Consider the following 17085-nt stretch of genomic DNA (forward strand, 5'->3'; position numbering starts at 1 on the left):
GTTTATATTCAGTGAACATATCTGCTATGTATTTAGGTCCTAGGCCATTGAGTGATTTATAAACGAGTAAAAGTACTTTAAAATCAATCCTAAATATAACTGGAAGCCAGTGTAAGGACCTGAGGACTGGTGTGATATACTCAGATTTTCTGGTTCTAGTCAGAATTCTGGCAGCAGCGTTCTGGATGAGCTGCAGCTGTCTAATGGTCTTTTTGGGAAGGCCAGTGAGGAGACCATTACAATAGTCCACCCTGCTGGTGATAAAGGCATGAACAAGTTTCTCCAAGTCTTGACTGGAAACAAAACATCTAATTCTTGCAATGTTTTTGAGATGATAGTATGCTTATTTAGTTACTGCTTTGACATGACTACTGAAACTAAGGTCTGTCTCCAGAATCACACCAAGATTCCTGACTTGATTTTTAGTTGTTAGACCCCTAGAGTCAAGGTATGCATTCACCTTGAGAACTTCATCTTTGTTTCTATAAGACAGCAGCTCTCAAATATCTTGTGTTTGGGGCTGCAAACAGATGACCGTGCCAGGGTTTAACTAACTAAAAGTAGCAACACTACTAACTAAACTACATTTTAAAACAACATGAGAGTAGCTTTTCCAGTATTTGGGATAGTGTAATAAAAATGTGTAATAAAACATATAATAATAATAATAATAATAATAATAATAATATAGAATTCCAAGTAACAAATAACTCTCCTATTACACAGAGCCGCAAAAATTACTAAAACGTTGTATTCTGCATGCCAGGCCAGTAGATGGCGATGCCACTTTGTAAAGAAACTCGTGCATACCTATAGACTGAACATGTAATAATGACGTCACCGTTTTCACAAATTGATGTTTTTATAGTTTATACAGAGACAATAACGGTATCACTTTCAAAAAGTTTGAAACCTATTTTCTGTGGTCTGTGCTACTTGCAATGCTTTTCTGTATTTGGTCGCGTTGTGCGTATATGCAGCACGTTTCTGTATTTTGAGTATTTGCAGCATGTGTTGTCAAACTGATGAAGATGTTTTCTTAATTTGCTGGTGCTTTTTCAATTTTTCTTAAGTTGCAGCATGTTGAGCTCTCTCAGTCACCATAAATATGTACCATTTAGGAGTAAATAAGGTACAAAGATGTACCTTTTAGTTTTGTACTTTAGAGTTCTGCCCCAGTGACAATTTTGTATCTTTTTAAGTATATAAGCATTCAATTATTGTAGCCCTGAGATTTGATATGACTTCTGTAATACATTCATGACTAGAACTTAACTCATGCATGTGTCGTGGTACTCTCGTGAACGCAACATGGAAGGGAAGATATTGTGGAATAAAGTTGTTATTTTTGTTTTCTTTGTGGTCTTACGGGTTTGGAACGACATGAGGGTGAGTAATTAATGACAGAATTTTCCTTTTTGGGTGAACTAACCCTTTAATAAACATATCTTGCCAAGAAAAGCAATAATAACAAAAGAAATACAAAAGCAAAACAAACTAATTTAATTCTAATGAGATTCCAAACTTGTCCTGTGAAAAGTGCAAATTAAGCAAATTGCAGGGGTGGTGAATAACAATAGCAATAATAATTTTGCTGTACTTTTCTCATGTGCAATCAACAATAGAGGCTCCACTTGTACAGTTTGCCATTCATTTACAGACTTCTTTCAGTTCTTTGTTTTATAAATCTGTTGGACAAAGGACCGGATCTCCAAGCCAGAACAGAGCTCATAGAGGAAATCAATGTTTGACAGCTGGAGCTGCAGGCACAGCGCCAGAAACAGGAGGCTTCATTCTCTACGTTTCACACATGGCCACATAACATCACTAAGCAACACGTACACGTCTGAAGTGCAGACACCACTCTTACAGCTTCTGCTCTCTCACCACAGCCCTGGGTTTGCTCAGTGTACGACTGGATACTGTCAAACCCAAACACAGCTGAGCAAAGCTGACGGTATCTTGTGTAGTGCTGTGGAACAGCAATATTAATAAATCATCACAATGTACACCATAGCACAGCAATGTCCCATTGGGGTTCTCATTGCACCCTAAGAAGAGGTAAGACACAATAAAGACTTTTTCTACAATAGAAACAGAATTGAATTCGGAAGGATTTTTGAAAAGAAACATCTCTTATGCTCACCAAGGTTGCATTTATTTGATAAAAAATACAGTAAAGATAGTAATACTGTGAAATATTATTACAAAATAATTGTTTTCTATTTGAATATATTTTCAAATGTAATTTATTCCTGTGATGCAAAGCTGAATTTTCAGCAGACATTACTCTGAGTGCTCCACCTGCTAATGAGCCACTCATGGGGTTGCGAATAGCAGTCACCATTTGTGCTACACTCTTAAAAATAAAGGTGCTTCACGATGCCATAGAATAACCTTTCTGTCTAAATGGTTCCATAAAGAACCTTTAACATCTGAAGAACCTTTCTGTTTCACAAAAGGTTCTTTGTGGCGAAAGAAGGTTCTTCAGATTACAAAAAGGTAAGAAAGAGATGGTTCTTTAAAGAACCTTTGACTGAATGGTTCTTTGTGGAACCAAAAATGTTCTTCTATGGCATCGCTTGAAGAACCTTTTGAAGCACCTTTATTTTTAAGAGTGTAGGTGTAATTTCAAGTCTGCAACACAGTTATGCAACAGAACTCCAGGATTTCCAGCCATGAATTATTTAACAGAACAGGCATTCTAAACCATACATACTGGGGTGAGCATTTTGTGTTTGTAATTTTATGGTACATTTAGTGCTTCTCAAAATGGCGCACCAGTCAGTAGTTATATCACAGGGCAAGTGTGCTGGCCGATAAACCACAAGTACGCATTAACATAATGCTTTGTCTCTATTGCAATAATGGTAGATTAAAGCTGTCATCATGTGCACAGACTGGTAAAGGACATATACGTATTTAAGAAACACTAAGTGTCTCCCACCATTCTATAGTCCAAATTCATTATTTTGCAAATTCATATCTCATGTGTACATTAATGAAAGGTAAAAACTATTACATTATCACAATGCGTGCAAACAATGATGAATTAGTCATAAAATAGAGGCTGCATAACTGCATTAGTAGACCAGTATTACATTGTGCAGAGAGTGGGAATTTATGATGATTACAGACATGCTTTTATTGCTCAAATAAATACATAAATAGAGTACCCTTTCTGTGTTGTATAAGTAATCACAAACATAGGACTGGCCAGTATCTGATCAGTGTTCAAACCAAAATAAGCTAGAAAAGGATGGGGTTAATCAATAAACTACTCTGAGGGACACTGAGGATAATATTCCTTTATTTGAACTCAATAAAGTTCAGTTCCCGTGATGGAAGTGTCATGAGAGGGTATTAAATATGGTTTGATCAGTTCACACAGTTCTAAAGGCCTCACACTGACATTTACCTCTTTTAAACACAATGAAAGCTTTTACAATCACTCAGGAGCTGAACTCAGTCAGAGGGACGTGAGCTAGAAAAAGAAAACATCCTGCTAAAGGAGCGGAGCAGCCGCTTCCTGTGTATACACTGATAACTGGTGGATTCAGGGTCATGTCAAGCTAACGACTGGAGAATATAGAGGTGGCTTCAAGGTTCAGGTGGGGTAAGGTCTGCTTTGATAAAGTCAAATATAAAGGTTAACCCTCACACTGGATTTGCTGGTAAGATATTTCCGGGGAGATATTCCAGGCTGACACATCTTGCATACTAAGAAATTCTCAGCCTTGTGCTCAGGTACATCTGAAGTCATATAATGCTGAAAAAGCATCCAAGCGACACCAGACAGCAGTTTCTGATGACAGTACAAGCTCATAAATGTTCTCAAAACAGCTGTGACAATAAATCAGAAAAACCAAGTTGTGCGATCATACACAGTGCATAGAATTTATCAAATAAATGTCATTAACGCCTAGATTCATTTAAAAAGTGCAGAAAATGAAATATTGTGCATGTACTCACTATAACCTAGTTTTCCTGCAAGATGATCGACAGCAGTATATTTTTTTCTGCTACGAATATAGAATGTTTGAGCAGTCATTTTTAATCATACTGCCAGCTGTAATATTGCCCCTTTGTTTTTGTTTTTTTGTGTGTGTGACGTGAATGATACTTTTTACTACTCATTTCAGAGTAGTGGACACTTTTTGTATTATGAGGTGATGTATTTAGAATAGAATAGAGTGGAACAGAATATATTTGCATGTCAGAAGTTGACCACTTACAGTGACACCAGCCCAAATGGCAGCACCAGTGCAGTTTGAAACACTTTCCGTGGCTGTGTGTCGCGCAGATGGACAGTCCATCACAGGCGAGAAAGTCCGGCCTGCCTGCACAGCTTTTGGCCAGAGCTTGAGCTTCATCTAACTTATCGCTCTTCAAAGCCTTCTGAGCTCCAGTGTAAGCCATGGTTACTGTAAGAGAAGAGTCATGCGATGAAAATACACTGTTAACCTGAGTGTTATCTACAAATTTAAAATGCATTACACATAGGAAAGTTTTAGTCTAACATAATAAGGAATAAATTGAATAAAATGTATTTAGGACACTTTCTATGACAGTATACCAAATGTAATAATTTCACATTTTATATTTAGTATTATATCATATTACCATGTGATATCATTGTTTTATGTAAAATTTTACTGTATTAAAAATAAATGAAGAACAGCAGTCTTAAATAATAAGAACTATCCAAGTATTTGGAGTTTGGTTTTGCTTACCTTAATCAGGTTTGAGCACTCAAAGCTGGTGATATCCTGCCATCACACAATATCTGCTTTAAACTTCCCACAACATCTGCATTAAGATCCCTGCAGTCGTAATGCATATGAGGAATTAAATTTTTCCATATTAAACTGACAAATGGCTTCTGGATGCGGATAATCCTTGGGTTTTCGTAGATTTCCAACGGTAACTGTCAGATGTCTATTGAGGAGCAATCATGCACGTGGAGTGTTCTGGCGCGTTCGCTATTTAAAGATGGAAAAAAGCTCAGCAAAGCAGCGCAGATTGAAACTTCTGTGAAACACGATCCCGGTGGTGCTTCTCGTGCTGCTGCTGCAGCTGCCGCGGCTGATGCTGCTCCGGGACTGAGTGAGCGCTGCTCGCACGCGGACACATATTATACTGCACACAGCGGCAGAGACGACACTTGACCAGCAGACGGCGCTGTATTCTCCTGAAAGCCATTACAATGGTTTTCTCATTTATATAATTTTATTGTAAGGTGTATAAAGAAAAGTATGGAAGCCCGTTTCCGCCACTGAATAAAAAATAAAAATTTTTTTATTCAGTGGCAGAAACGGGCTTCCATAGAAAAGACATTAGAAAGACTTTCTAAAATAATGTATTTTTATTATTATTATTATTATATTAATTAGACTTATCCTTGGTAAGTTGGTGAGTTTTCAACACATCTTGATGATTAGTGAATCTAAGTACTGATGCAAACTTCTGAGATCTCTCTTTATGTATATGTACAAATAATTTGGTCTTCATAGTTTTCTACACCATCTTTGGGCATAGTTCAAAGGGGTGAACACAGGGGTTTAGCGGTGTTTAATTAAACAGCCGCAGACATATTTGGGTAGCAGCACAGAAGCAATAGCAATTAACTTATCCCTTGCAGCAAAGCACAAATCACATCATACACAGTACACCTCACAGACCAGCTATTCCACATAGATCCTCTAAGCCAAATTAATTAAAAAGTTTTCCCTCAAACTGAATGCACAGCCATATAAATAATCAAAAGCATTTTAACAGGTAATTCATCATGTATACACTACCGTTCAAAAGTTTGTGGTCAGTAAGATTTTGGTAAGAAATTAAGACTTTTTGTAAGCAAGAATGCTTTAAATTGATCAAAAGTGACAGTAAAGACATTTATAATCTTACAAAAGATCTTTCAAATAAATGCTGTTCTTTTGAGCTTTCTATTCATCAAAGAATCCTGAAAAAAATCCTGAATACGAGCCAAAGATGCCATCACTCCCGGAGCCTTCTTTTTAACCTGCATGGTGACCGCATCTAAGAGGGCATCCAGATCTGGAGGGCAGCGTGTGGTCAGCATGCTCACTCTTCGTGAAAGCAGCGGTTTGGCTGTTAAAGATATACAAAATATGATGTCAAAATATTATGTGAAACATAAAGGCAATGCTGGGTGGACAGTCCTGAACCTTTCCGGTGACTAATGCCTGTTCCCGATTTGATTTACAGATTATAGATTAACAATGAAAAGTGGTAATGATCTATATACAGTTACACAAAAACCATACAGTACTGAATCTGTCAACAAGTTCATCTACCAATATTTCAAAATCTTTATGGTAATATATATCACTTGCTAAAATATGAATTGAATTTCTGAAAGTCTGAAAGTGTATAACCATGGCACTCAAAGCACAGTGTGGCAGACACTGACTTGAGTCATATTCTGTCTGGCATACACCCATTCACACTTCCTCATATATACACTGGCACAACAAACCAACACACACACACACACACACACACAACAGCCCATCAAAACTGCATTTTTCTGAACTTACCAGAGGTTCTAACGTTTGATTTCCTGCCTCACTAAAAGGATTATGCAGGGTGGTACTTGATTCAATATAGTTTCTAATTGCATTAGATTCATCTTTCTCTCTGGAATCTGGGTCACACTGATAAGCCTTAAAGGGCCAGCAAAACCAGAACCCAACAGTTCTGTCTGCTTTCTGCACTGTCCTGTTTTGAGCAATCAATATAAAGTATATTGATAGGAATGAGTATTTTAAAACTGTACTAAAGGGTATGATTTATTAATTCTCTAAATTTCAGAGCTGCAAACACTGCATATTTTTCACTAAACATGATTCACTAAGCTTGTGTTCACTAAGCTTGTGTTCATTCGTTGTACTATACAATAGCTATGAGTAATTCCTTTAAATTAACACATAAAAGCATAAGGAGTGTTCAGTTTGATGTCTAGTGTGCTGTGCACACTACTGCATGATACAGATGTATCTGTGGTTAATCTGTGATGCTGTGGGCAGGACTTGAATCACTAATGCTGTGATTTATTGTGAGCAAGTACTGTAGGGCTGGGTTAGATCCTGATAGGTGCATTTGGCAGATGTTTCTGCGACTGGAAAACAAGATGAATCTCTGTAGCTATGAGAGCCGAGAGCGAGACTCTACAAAAAGTGTTTAGGGAATATGAATATGCCACTTCTGATTACTTATGACATGGTTCCCTGTTAAATAACTAAATTAATTAAAAAAAAAAAAAACGAGCACATAATCTTGGTTCAGCAAGTATTTGTTCCATTCATTGTGAAAAGGGATTTTAAACAAATTCTTCAAGAGCTACAAGATGAATGACAACATTTCAACATTGACTTGAGGCAAATAAATAAATAATTGGAAATCAGTTAAAAGACACTCATAACATTTACATTCTTGTATGAGTAAATTAACTACTCAGGAAGCACTGTGAATGATGTAACTGAATCAACAGCAATTATACAAATTAAACTACTGACTTACAGTAATTATGAAGTGTAAAAATGTTTGTCAGTAAGGCTGGATTTATTTGACGAAAAATACAGTAAAATTGTGAAATATTATTACAAATTAAAACAACTTGTTTCTATTGTAATATATACTTTTAAAAAATGTCATTTATTCCTGAGATGTAAATAATTGAATTTAACTCCAGTCTTCAGTGTCACAAGTGATTGGTGCAGTTTTTTTTTTTTTTTTGTGCTGTTTACGTTCTGACAGATTTGACTATTTTGAACCATTTACACTAGTTATTTACCATTAATTAGTAAATCAGGCACATTTGGCTGTTGTCCACAATACCAGCTCCGCAATTCCATTTAGTTGACTGTCATGAGGATTTGGTCGGGTTGATCTTCGCTCAGCGTGTGATTACAGTGACAGCATTAGTTGTGGCCAATCTTTAATCTCCCTCCAGAACTTATCCTGACTCTAGATGAACCCTGATCTCTCCCTAAGAGTGTCACTCACAACATTCACATTACAAGGGATCTCCCTCAGTCTAAGCGAGAATTTGTGGCCTGTAGAGTACAACGAACAGCTGCACTTACTGTAGACCTAGGAAAGCTGAATAATTTGACAGAAATATTTCAGAGTCCAGTAATCCTTTCAATTATTTAATTGCTCTCATATGATTTTTCATTACTGGAGGAAATTAGGGTCAAGCAGAAGCTGAAGAATCGGCATTCATTTTTCAGAAGCTGCAGAGAGAGTCTCTAATCACTTTTTCAGGCCGAGCACGATTCAACACCCTCCAAGCGACAATATAAACATTCATTTTTGACTCCACTTGACCTGTAAATAGCCAGTTAAAACGTCTAGTCCCTGAGTATAATCATTAGCATTTTGCACGTTTTTGAACTAGTTTGAGGTGATATAAAGACCATCTTAACATAAAAGGGAATAAAAGATTTTTAATCAAGAACTTGACTGTTACTTTGAAAAGAAAAAACATACATAAAAAAATGTAATTTGTTCAAATCGTTCTCCAATGAGGGGTCACAGTTAATATTCTAATAATGTTTGTTCCTTTTCACTTCTTGAAAAATAGATCAAAGCAAAGAACGACTTTGCAACTCGTTGACAAGGATATGAAACATTAATTCCATTTGCTGTGACAAAGGTTTTACCTGGTACGGCCCATGACTCTGAAAGCCTGCCAAAGACTCTGCTTCCCTTTACTGTTCAGTCTGTATTTCCGCTTTGCCAGTTCACGACATACCTACAGCTCTCAGGGCAAACTCCACAGCCACCTCACAAGCATTCTGCTCTGTGACCTGGTCAACGATGCCCAGCTTCAGAGCCTCCTGGGCAGAGATATGGCGGCCTGCAATGTCAAACAATAATGCTGCTGTTGGTAAATGAGAAACTGAGCGATGTGGAGTGCTTTACTTGCTTATTTTTCTGCTTAATATATTATGACAACAGGTGAGGAAAATCCCATCACAATCATAAAACAACTGAAATCTGATTGCTCATTTGTTAAAGGATTAGTTCACTCAGAAATGAAAATAAATTACTCATCCTCATAGCATTTCAATCTTGCATACTGTTATTTTACCAGAAGAAAACAAATACGATTTTTTTAAAGAATGTTCACAAGTGCCCAAAATAAATAAATAAAGATATATGTGGTCAAAAATAGGCACTGTGAAAATTCTTCTTTCTATTTGTGTTCTACTGAAAAATATCAGAACATATGTTTGGAATTACATAAGGGTGAGCAAATAATGAAAATTTTTCATTTTTGGATGAACTATTGCTGTAAGCCCTAAGGCAAATCAATCAGAAACAATGTACAATGCTGACACCTAGTGGGAACAATTTTACTTATTACTAAAAACACCATGAAGTGCTGAAGAATTAGGGGACCAGCTCATTCATTCTTAGCCAATTGGAAATTTCAGAAATACTCTCTGCATGACATGGCTGATATGTTTTTTTTTTTTTGGAGGGTTGCAGAGAGGGCATGTGGTTGAAGATAGTAAAGTGGCTGAAATCTGATGGGGTGAATTGTGGGTGTGCCAGTAGGCTAAGTGTATGATTTACCAGTGGTGATCAGTTCTAGGTCAGCAGGAATGCCAATAAGCCTGGGAAGACGCTGTGTTCCCCCTGCAGCTGGCAGGATGCCCAAAGTCACCTCTGGAAGTCCAAGACGTGCCTGGAACACATGATATGTTATACACTACATAGTGCATAAACCACAAAACAACAACCTTTCCCTTGTCTGATAAACTTTACATATTAATATCAAAGTTCAACCGATTAACTAGGGACATATCAGCACTAGACAGCATTGCACAGTATTGAAGCTAGTTCAGTATGCATGTTCAAAAGAATAAACTGCAGTATAAAATGGTTTACCTTAGAGTGTGCAATACGATAGTGACAGACTAGGGCTAATTCAAAGCCCCCACCTAGAGCAACCCCCTATGACAGCAATCACAGGCTTCTCTCCTGCCTCTATGGCATCTAACAAGGGTACCAATGGAGGCCCTTTTAAAGGCCCAGCAAACTCCCGAATGTCTGCACCTGCAGAAGAACACTGCATCATCAGATATTAGATGGTCTTCTTAAGGCTTGAATACACAATGAGACGTATGTTTGTGTGATCCTCAGTTGTTTAGTATGCCCTTTTTTTCCTCTGTAAACATTTGTGTTTTAAAATATGTTCAGATTTTAAAAGTTGTGTAGTGTATTTCATCCTTTACATAACTCAGCCAGAGCAAGCATTTAATTGAAAGACTTAAAAAAAGCTTTTGGTGGATGTTTATCTTTAATAGTCTAACCTCCACAAAAGCTTCCATTCTCTCCACAGATGACCACGGCCGTGACCTTTGGGTCACTCAGGGCACACTCCATGCTCTTTGCGATGGCATGACGCACTGCAGAACTAAGGAGAAAGAGCATGGACATGATCAAATCACTTTTGTTCATTAACTAAAAAAATGCATTTGAAAAATGGACATTTCAATGACACTTTGTCTTTGTGGACAAGATCATGTGTATAAATCATAGCATTTATAAAAAGTTTTATACAAAGTAGTACATTAAGCATTATAATAATAGAAATGTATATGCAAGATTGTATGCATTACTGTAGTTTGGTTTTTCTTTTTAACAAACATGGATAATGCATTAAGTAAATGAATTCGTTTTAGTATTATTTATCAGGTTTTCACTGATCTCGAGGCATTGACTGGAGGGTTGGTAAGAGTGATCAGAGCAACTGATCTTTTAACAAGTTCATATCGGGCCATTTTGTTGAGCTGAACGGTGTTGTTGTGAGTTGAAAGAACTGCAAGACTTTGGAACACCAGCAAACTCAGTGCGTCAGTGCAATCACAGCCGCTCTTAATATTGGAGCTTGTGTCTTTAAGTGAGGACGTCGCATGTCCTACGTGTCTTCCATCACAACTGACTTTCACTATGAATATAAAACATTGGTTTGCCAAAATAAAGCTTAAGTTATTCAATTAACATCTGGTCACCGCAGGAGACTTCCGTTTTTACTAATTCTACTATGGTCGACTGGCTCATAAATATTAAATATGCGACGTCCACCCAGTAGTCTTTTTCCGATTTGGTGAAAGACAAATGTCATTGCAGTTTTTGGATTGACAAAAATTTTATATAGAGGACAATAAATATAATTTTGAGTGGAATTGTATATTTCTGAGGTATTTTACATTTTCGTTTAATAAATAACTTTAAACAATACTGTAGTATTGTTGTATAAAGGCTTTTAGAGAATGGAATATTGTTAATAATTAAATATAATATTTAACTTTCCCTGGTTCTATTTTATTGCACTCTCTGGCCAAATGTTGATAATTGTCTGTTTGGTAAACTGGCGAAGCTAAGGTCTAGCTTATGAATATTAAATAGATCACGTGGTCAGGCACGTCGAGAATCCTACCAATCAGCGGCTCTGAACGCAAGCATATTAATTAGCTTGTCTGTCTCTTACGTAGGATTCGTAATTTCGCTCCCGGAAGTGATCCGCAGTGAATTGGACATGCAGTATCTGCGCCCTCTAGTTACTCCGTCATGCGTTCGCTTGTTGGTCTGATTGCTGTAATATTGACGGCTACTTTTTACCTTTATTTACTGTCCTCTTTTATCCCTCCTGGACCTCGGCTGCCTAAGCAAGACCATGGAGAGACGAGAAAATCTAATGATGAAGACAACCCAAGTGAAATGGAGACTGCAGCCTCCAGGTGTGCTTTTCTCTTGCATGTGTGATAATGACCATCTGTCTTTTGCTATTTGCAGCTCTCACAGCTGACTTTTCAGTCTTGTACGAAACATTTTGAGGATGTATCAAAGTGTGAAAAGCGTAAGTGTGAAGCATTTTCAAAATGGATGCTCTCTCTCTTGTCTTGTCTCCAGCTGTCATTTGTCCTTTGGCAGTGAAATCAGATCTGTTGTCGCTGCAACGTTTATTCCTGAATATCCACTACTATCGTCTGTGATGCCCTACCTACTACTCATATTAGAGAAGTTCGGTCTCTTAATTTATTTAAATCTGAAGACGTTTTTCTTATGTCTGATGAGTTGGTTTAATATCGACGATGTAGGTTTAAACCTTGCAAAAGAGCGATTCTTGAACTATCACCATAGTGTCCTTGAGCCAGATGCATAATCAGCTGAGATACTGTCCCTGCAAGTTTGCCAAATGTCCATGTCATGCGATTTTATTTTGGTCCAGGTTGAAGTTCCCATCAGATCTGGATGAACTGAAAGAGATGGCAGAGCTGTTGCAGTTTTATAAGACACAGCACACAGGGTATGTGTTGTTACTCGTCTGCAGTGCCTACCTCTACAAACAGGCTTTTGCCATACCCCGTTCCTCTTTCTTAGTGAGTATATAAGCAAATACTTCAATGCAGGTCAGTTTGACCATACTTGATTTTTAAACTGCTTGAAACATTGGTTAAACCATTTATTTCTTCATGAAATGTTTTTCCTCATTTAGGGTTACGAATGTGCATGCAAAGCTTCAACATAGATGTGTTTTGAAAAGGCTGTACAAATATTGGTGACAATGATCAAACTGACCCCCATTGATTTCCATGCAGTTCGCATGGAAATCAACACTTTGTGTTGATTGTGTTGATTGAACATGGAAATCAACACAAAGTGTTTGTCAACACTTTGACAAACAACATGCAATCAGCAGGCACAAATCAGGAAATTTTATTGTAGCTTGTCAAAGACTAAAATATGAATTACAAGTTTACTCGAAATGTAAGACCCATCTGACCATTCCACATAGCATTCTGTTTTTTAGTGTGAAACTCTTTATTTGTTTTTGGTTGTTACTAGTCTGTTGCAGAACTGAAAAGTAGTGTGAGAAACCCAATTTACCTTTACAAAGGTTTGAGAACCAGACATAACAAAAAAAGCAGAGGCTGTTCACCAATACAATATCCACCAAGTACAAATAATGTTAAATACTATTTATACTTGGTTGTAGTCATTTGCACCTCAGTGTGCAGTCACTACAAAACAGTTTAATACTAAACCGTTTATTTTGTCAATGCAGGTAAATTTGAACAAAAACGTGGGTCAAATTGACCCAACACAAAGGGAGGAACTGTTCATAATTTCTCATATTTTAGTTTCTGAAATGCTGCACTAGAGGTTTTATGTTTTTCGTAGTGTTGGCGATGGCGAATTACACTGAAACCAACGGGGGTCAATTTGACAAATGGTGTGCCCATATTAGCAGGAGGGTTATTTACAACATGCACCTGTATATACTTTGCTCTTATGACTTTTTTTTCCCAGAACATCTTGGCTGGGGCTTTGTTCGGGACATGGTATGGTCTTCTCCTCGCCTGTGTCCTCACCACAGTGGGTGCCACTCTATGTTTCCTCCTGTCCCAGGCATTTGGCAAGCAGCACATTGTGAGACTCTTCCCCGACAAGGTGGCCATGCTGCAAAAGAAGGTACATCAAGTTGTCTTATCTTCTAAGATGTCTGAAAGTACAATATAGAAAGAATCATCACTTGATGTTTACTCTTTTCCAGGTTGAGGAAAACAGAAGTAGCTTGTTCTTTTTTCTGCTGTTCCTGAGATTCTTTCCCATGAGTCCAAACTGGTTCTTAAACATGACCTCCCCACTACTGAATATTCCAGTCACTCTTTTCTTCATGGCTGTCTTCATTGGTAAGCACAGTTAAATGACAGCAGAGGATTTTTCAGAACATTTCTCTTAATATTTGTAGCATTTATTTGAAACATCTGTTTTCTCTTTCAGGCCTGATGCCATACAACTTCATCTGCGTCCAGACGGGATCAATGCTGTCTCAAATCTCCTCTCTGGACGACTTGTTCTCCTGGAGTGTGGTGTTGAAACTACTGCTTATTGCCTGTGTTGCTCTGCTGCCTGGAGCTCTGATCCGTACATACAGCACTCAGCATCTCCACCTGGATGGCCATGAAACAAATGGACTCAGTCAAGACAAGAAAAACAGATAAGGGACAGTGTGGGGTCAGTGATTCGATCCCCCTTGGCTGCTTTGTGGGTGGCTACTTTTTGTATTTAAAGTGGCTTTTAAGAGCTCTAAAATCTTTTTTGTGGCCTCACATTTTTAAAAATGGAAATGTAAGTTTTACATATTCTTTACTTGGAAGGCTGCTATGCCGTTACTGGCATGGATTGAAATGTAGTGAGAAAAAGGGACTTTTTGCTGCCGTTTTGGGAAGTTCTGTATTTACATATAATATTGGTGGTCTTGAATTCTGAATCCTGCCTTTATGTACAAATCACAGAAATATGAAACTGTTCATCTGTCGGTTTTCACTTACTATACATACTGTACATTTATTCCAGTGCACATCAGCTGTCCATAACAGGCTTTTGTGGTTTAAAAGATGTGAAATTTTGCAGCAAAATAGACATTTGAGGTATTTGATACTATTCTTCTGTATTTACAGACTAATATCATGGATTTTGGTTGTGGGTTACTGTCTTTTGAAGTTTCACATCAGCCTTAAAAGTGACCTACCTCACTGAAGTGAAATGTTTACTATTTTACTTTCTTGGAGTACTTGTAAATATTAAAACATAAAGCTGTAAATATTCACTATGGGTTTTGTTTCTTTATGGGGAAGGCGGCAGTATGTGAAGTCCTGCCTGATCACTGAAAGCCCATCCAACTTAGTGTTAAAATGGTGAATTAAAGCAAATTCTTGTTTATATGTCAGTGGCATTACCAATGCTGGGAGCAGAATGTAGTATTTTTATTCACCGAACACCCACATCACGTGAGTAAAGCTGTTTACGATGTGATCAATCATCTGATAATAAACTCATTCCATTAGCTTCTGTCAGAACATTTGATCATATCTACATGCTGTGTTCATTTCAAGCTAGTATTCATACGCAGTTGATGAATGTTATAAATGCCGTTTTTTAATTAAAGAAAAAATGGCATCACATTATGATTAGTGCATTTGTCTGACCAGGGCAATGTCCTGCATTTATCCTTGTATAGTGCTAGGGCTGCACAGTTTTGGTTAAGAATTTAATTGCGATTTTTCTGATAATTTTGATTTAAAAAATGTGCTTGTTTGTAGGGCTGCACAATTTTGATATTAATATGGATACAAAATAAAATAACTAGTAATAATTATTACAACTAAATGAAACTACTATTGTAATATTTCACTGTAAAACTGAGTTAAGAAAAATAATAAAATAATTTTAATTTAGATTATAACAGTAAAATTACAACACTAATATTTATGGTGATATCAATATTATTGCGATTTAGGTTTTAATTAATCATGCAGCTCTATATAATGCACTATTCCGTCTGAAACCATAGTGGACATTGAGTGCACTTATTCAATCCCATAATGCACCTCCACGAGTGTACAACTGATGTACACACAACAGCTAGCTGCTAAAGAATACCTTTACACATTAAGCGCCATGCTGAATGAATTTTCATGTCTCACCAGAACATACGTCCACAGCACCTCAGTGTTCAAATTCGCTCATTTTCATTCACTCATTCAGTGGACTATATTAGTTGAGTAATGTAAGGAATAGTGAATGAGGGTGCGGGAGGTATCACGGATACATCCTAATATTACGGAAGACCTTGATAAGTTGGTTTAGGTGTGTTATATTAGTACTAAAGCTAAACTCCACCAGACAGTGGTCCTAAAGGAGGAGGATTGGATCCCCGTCCAACAAGATGAGCTTTAGACAAGAATTTTATAAAGAATTTTTATTGCTCAAATCCATGTTGATCAGCAGTACAGTTCACCTACATTTCAAAACAACATGGTTGTTAGCAAAAAAAAAAAAAGGTTCAGCTCTCAGTCCCCCAATACCTCCCCCCGTACACAGTAGATGCTTTCCAGATCAAAAGATCTTTAACCGACATCTTGCAGACGTACATGTGCTATCTGGGTTGTTGTTTTAGCGGTAACACACAAAGACTGCAACCGGCAACAGATCCACTGCATTCAGAGCAGATCTGAGGCAACAAAAATACCTGCATTTGTGATTTTTGTGGGATTATAATAAACACTTAAAAAACAGTTACTCTGTGGATTACAACAAGAAAAAAAGCCGTTTTATTTATTTTTTTTTTTTTTCATATCAACCTGGTTTTGTTTTGTGAAAGACCTTGATTAAAAAAAAGCCTTAATTAAAAAATTTGGTCTGACTGTAACTCCTGAATTTGGATGCTTCGGACCACGTAGTTGCTCCTGGAGAATGCTTTGAATTAAGCCATTCTCCTTGATAGTCATTGTCTCTGAATTCGCATTCAGTTTTGAAAGCTTTAAGATCCATTTGTTTTTGCCAGATGGACCTGAAGACTTTTCTTGATCTCTTTTATTATTAATAAAAAGAAAACGTTCAAAACTTTCAGTTTACAAGGCATACAAAATGTGGGGAGAAAAAAAGGGAAATTTAATATTGGACTGAGGTACCCTGACGCATGAGGTAGATCGCAATACTGACATGCGCACCGATCACATTCTGATCAAAGTGTTGCGGTGATTCATTACTGTTCTTACTTTTAGTATACTACCAATATTCATAGTCTACTTCCAAGAAAATAAACACTTCCCTTCAGAATAACATGGCAGTGTTCCACCAAAAAAATACTTTTTTGTTTGTTTCTTATTAATAGCTCTCGTCACAAAATAGGAAAAAAATAGATTCATAAATATTTCTCTCTCTTTATATATATATATATATATATATATATCTATATACACACACGCATATACACTAATGGAAGCTGTGCGTATTGGCATAAACCTTGCGTCTGGAAGATGAGGCTTAGCTCTCATTGGGCGAGGGAGCTGTCTGTGATGATATAGACTGGTGACGTTTAAGGCCACAAACTTCCATGGTCAAAAAGAAGAAGAAAATAAAGCACAAAGGGATATCCATGCCTGCACGTCCTGTTGGAACAGTCGATCCATTTCCCAAAACAACCAGAGTATCTGTAAAAAAAAAAAAAAAAAAAAAAATCTCGCCCACCAACCA

General features: G+C 37.2%; 2 protein-coding genes and 1 long non-coding RNA gene across 3 annotated transcripts in view; 1 reads left to right on the plus strand and 2 right to left on the minus strand.

Annotated features, from left to right (window-relative positions):
- LOC107668408 (UPF0524 protein C3orf70 homolog B) overlaps positions 1-5193 on the minus strand; it is a 9453-nt gene extending 4260 nt beyond the window's left edge. The window contains exons 1-2 of the mRNA XM_016460278.1: positions 4734-5193; positions 4236-4424 (exon numbers count right to left, since the gene is read on the minus strand). Of these exons, the coding sequence (XP_016315764.1) occupies positions 4236-4419 (184 nt within the window). The 5' untranslated portion in view covers positions 4420-4424; positions 4734-5193. The remainder of the gene's footprint in view (positions 1-4235; positions 4425-4733) is intronic.
- A 4855-nt stretch (positions 5194-10048) lies between these two features.
- On the minus strand, positions 10049-13355 carry LOC107668407 (uncharacterized). Its single transcript, XR_001631889.1, has 3 exons — positions 13317-13355; positions 10350-10453; positions 10049-10092 (listed from the first exon to the last, which is right to left on the minus strand). It is a non-coding gene; the product is annotated as an uncharacterized LOC107668407 (long non-coding RNA).
- LOC107668406 (transmembrane protein 41A-A-like) lies at positions 11538-14997 on the plus strand. The gene is made up of 5 exons (XM_016460277.1): positions 11538-11780; positions 12272-12422; positions 13354-13515; positions 13598-13736; positions 13828-14997. The coding sequence occupies exons 1-5, from the start codon at positions 11611-11613 to the stop codon at positions 14046-14048; spliced, it is 843 nt and encodes a 280-aa protein (XP_016315763.1). The 5' UTR covers positions 11538-11610; the 3' UTR covers positions 14049-14997.
- The last annotated feature ends 2088 nt before the right edge of the window (positions 14998-17085 follow it).

This window comes from Sinocyclocheilus anshuiensis, unplaced genomic scaffold (genome assembly GCF_001515605.1).
Source record: "Sinocyclocheilus anshuiensis isolate Anshui unplaced genomic scaffold, SAMN03320099.WGS_v1.1 scaffold1237, whole genome shotgun sequence".
NCBI lineage: Eukaryota > Metazoa > Chordata > Actinopteri > Cypriniformes > Cyprinidae > Sinocyclocheilus > Sinocyclocheilus anshuiensis.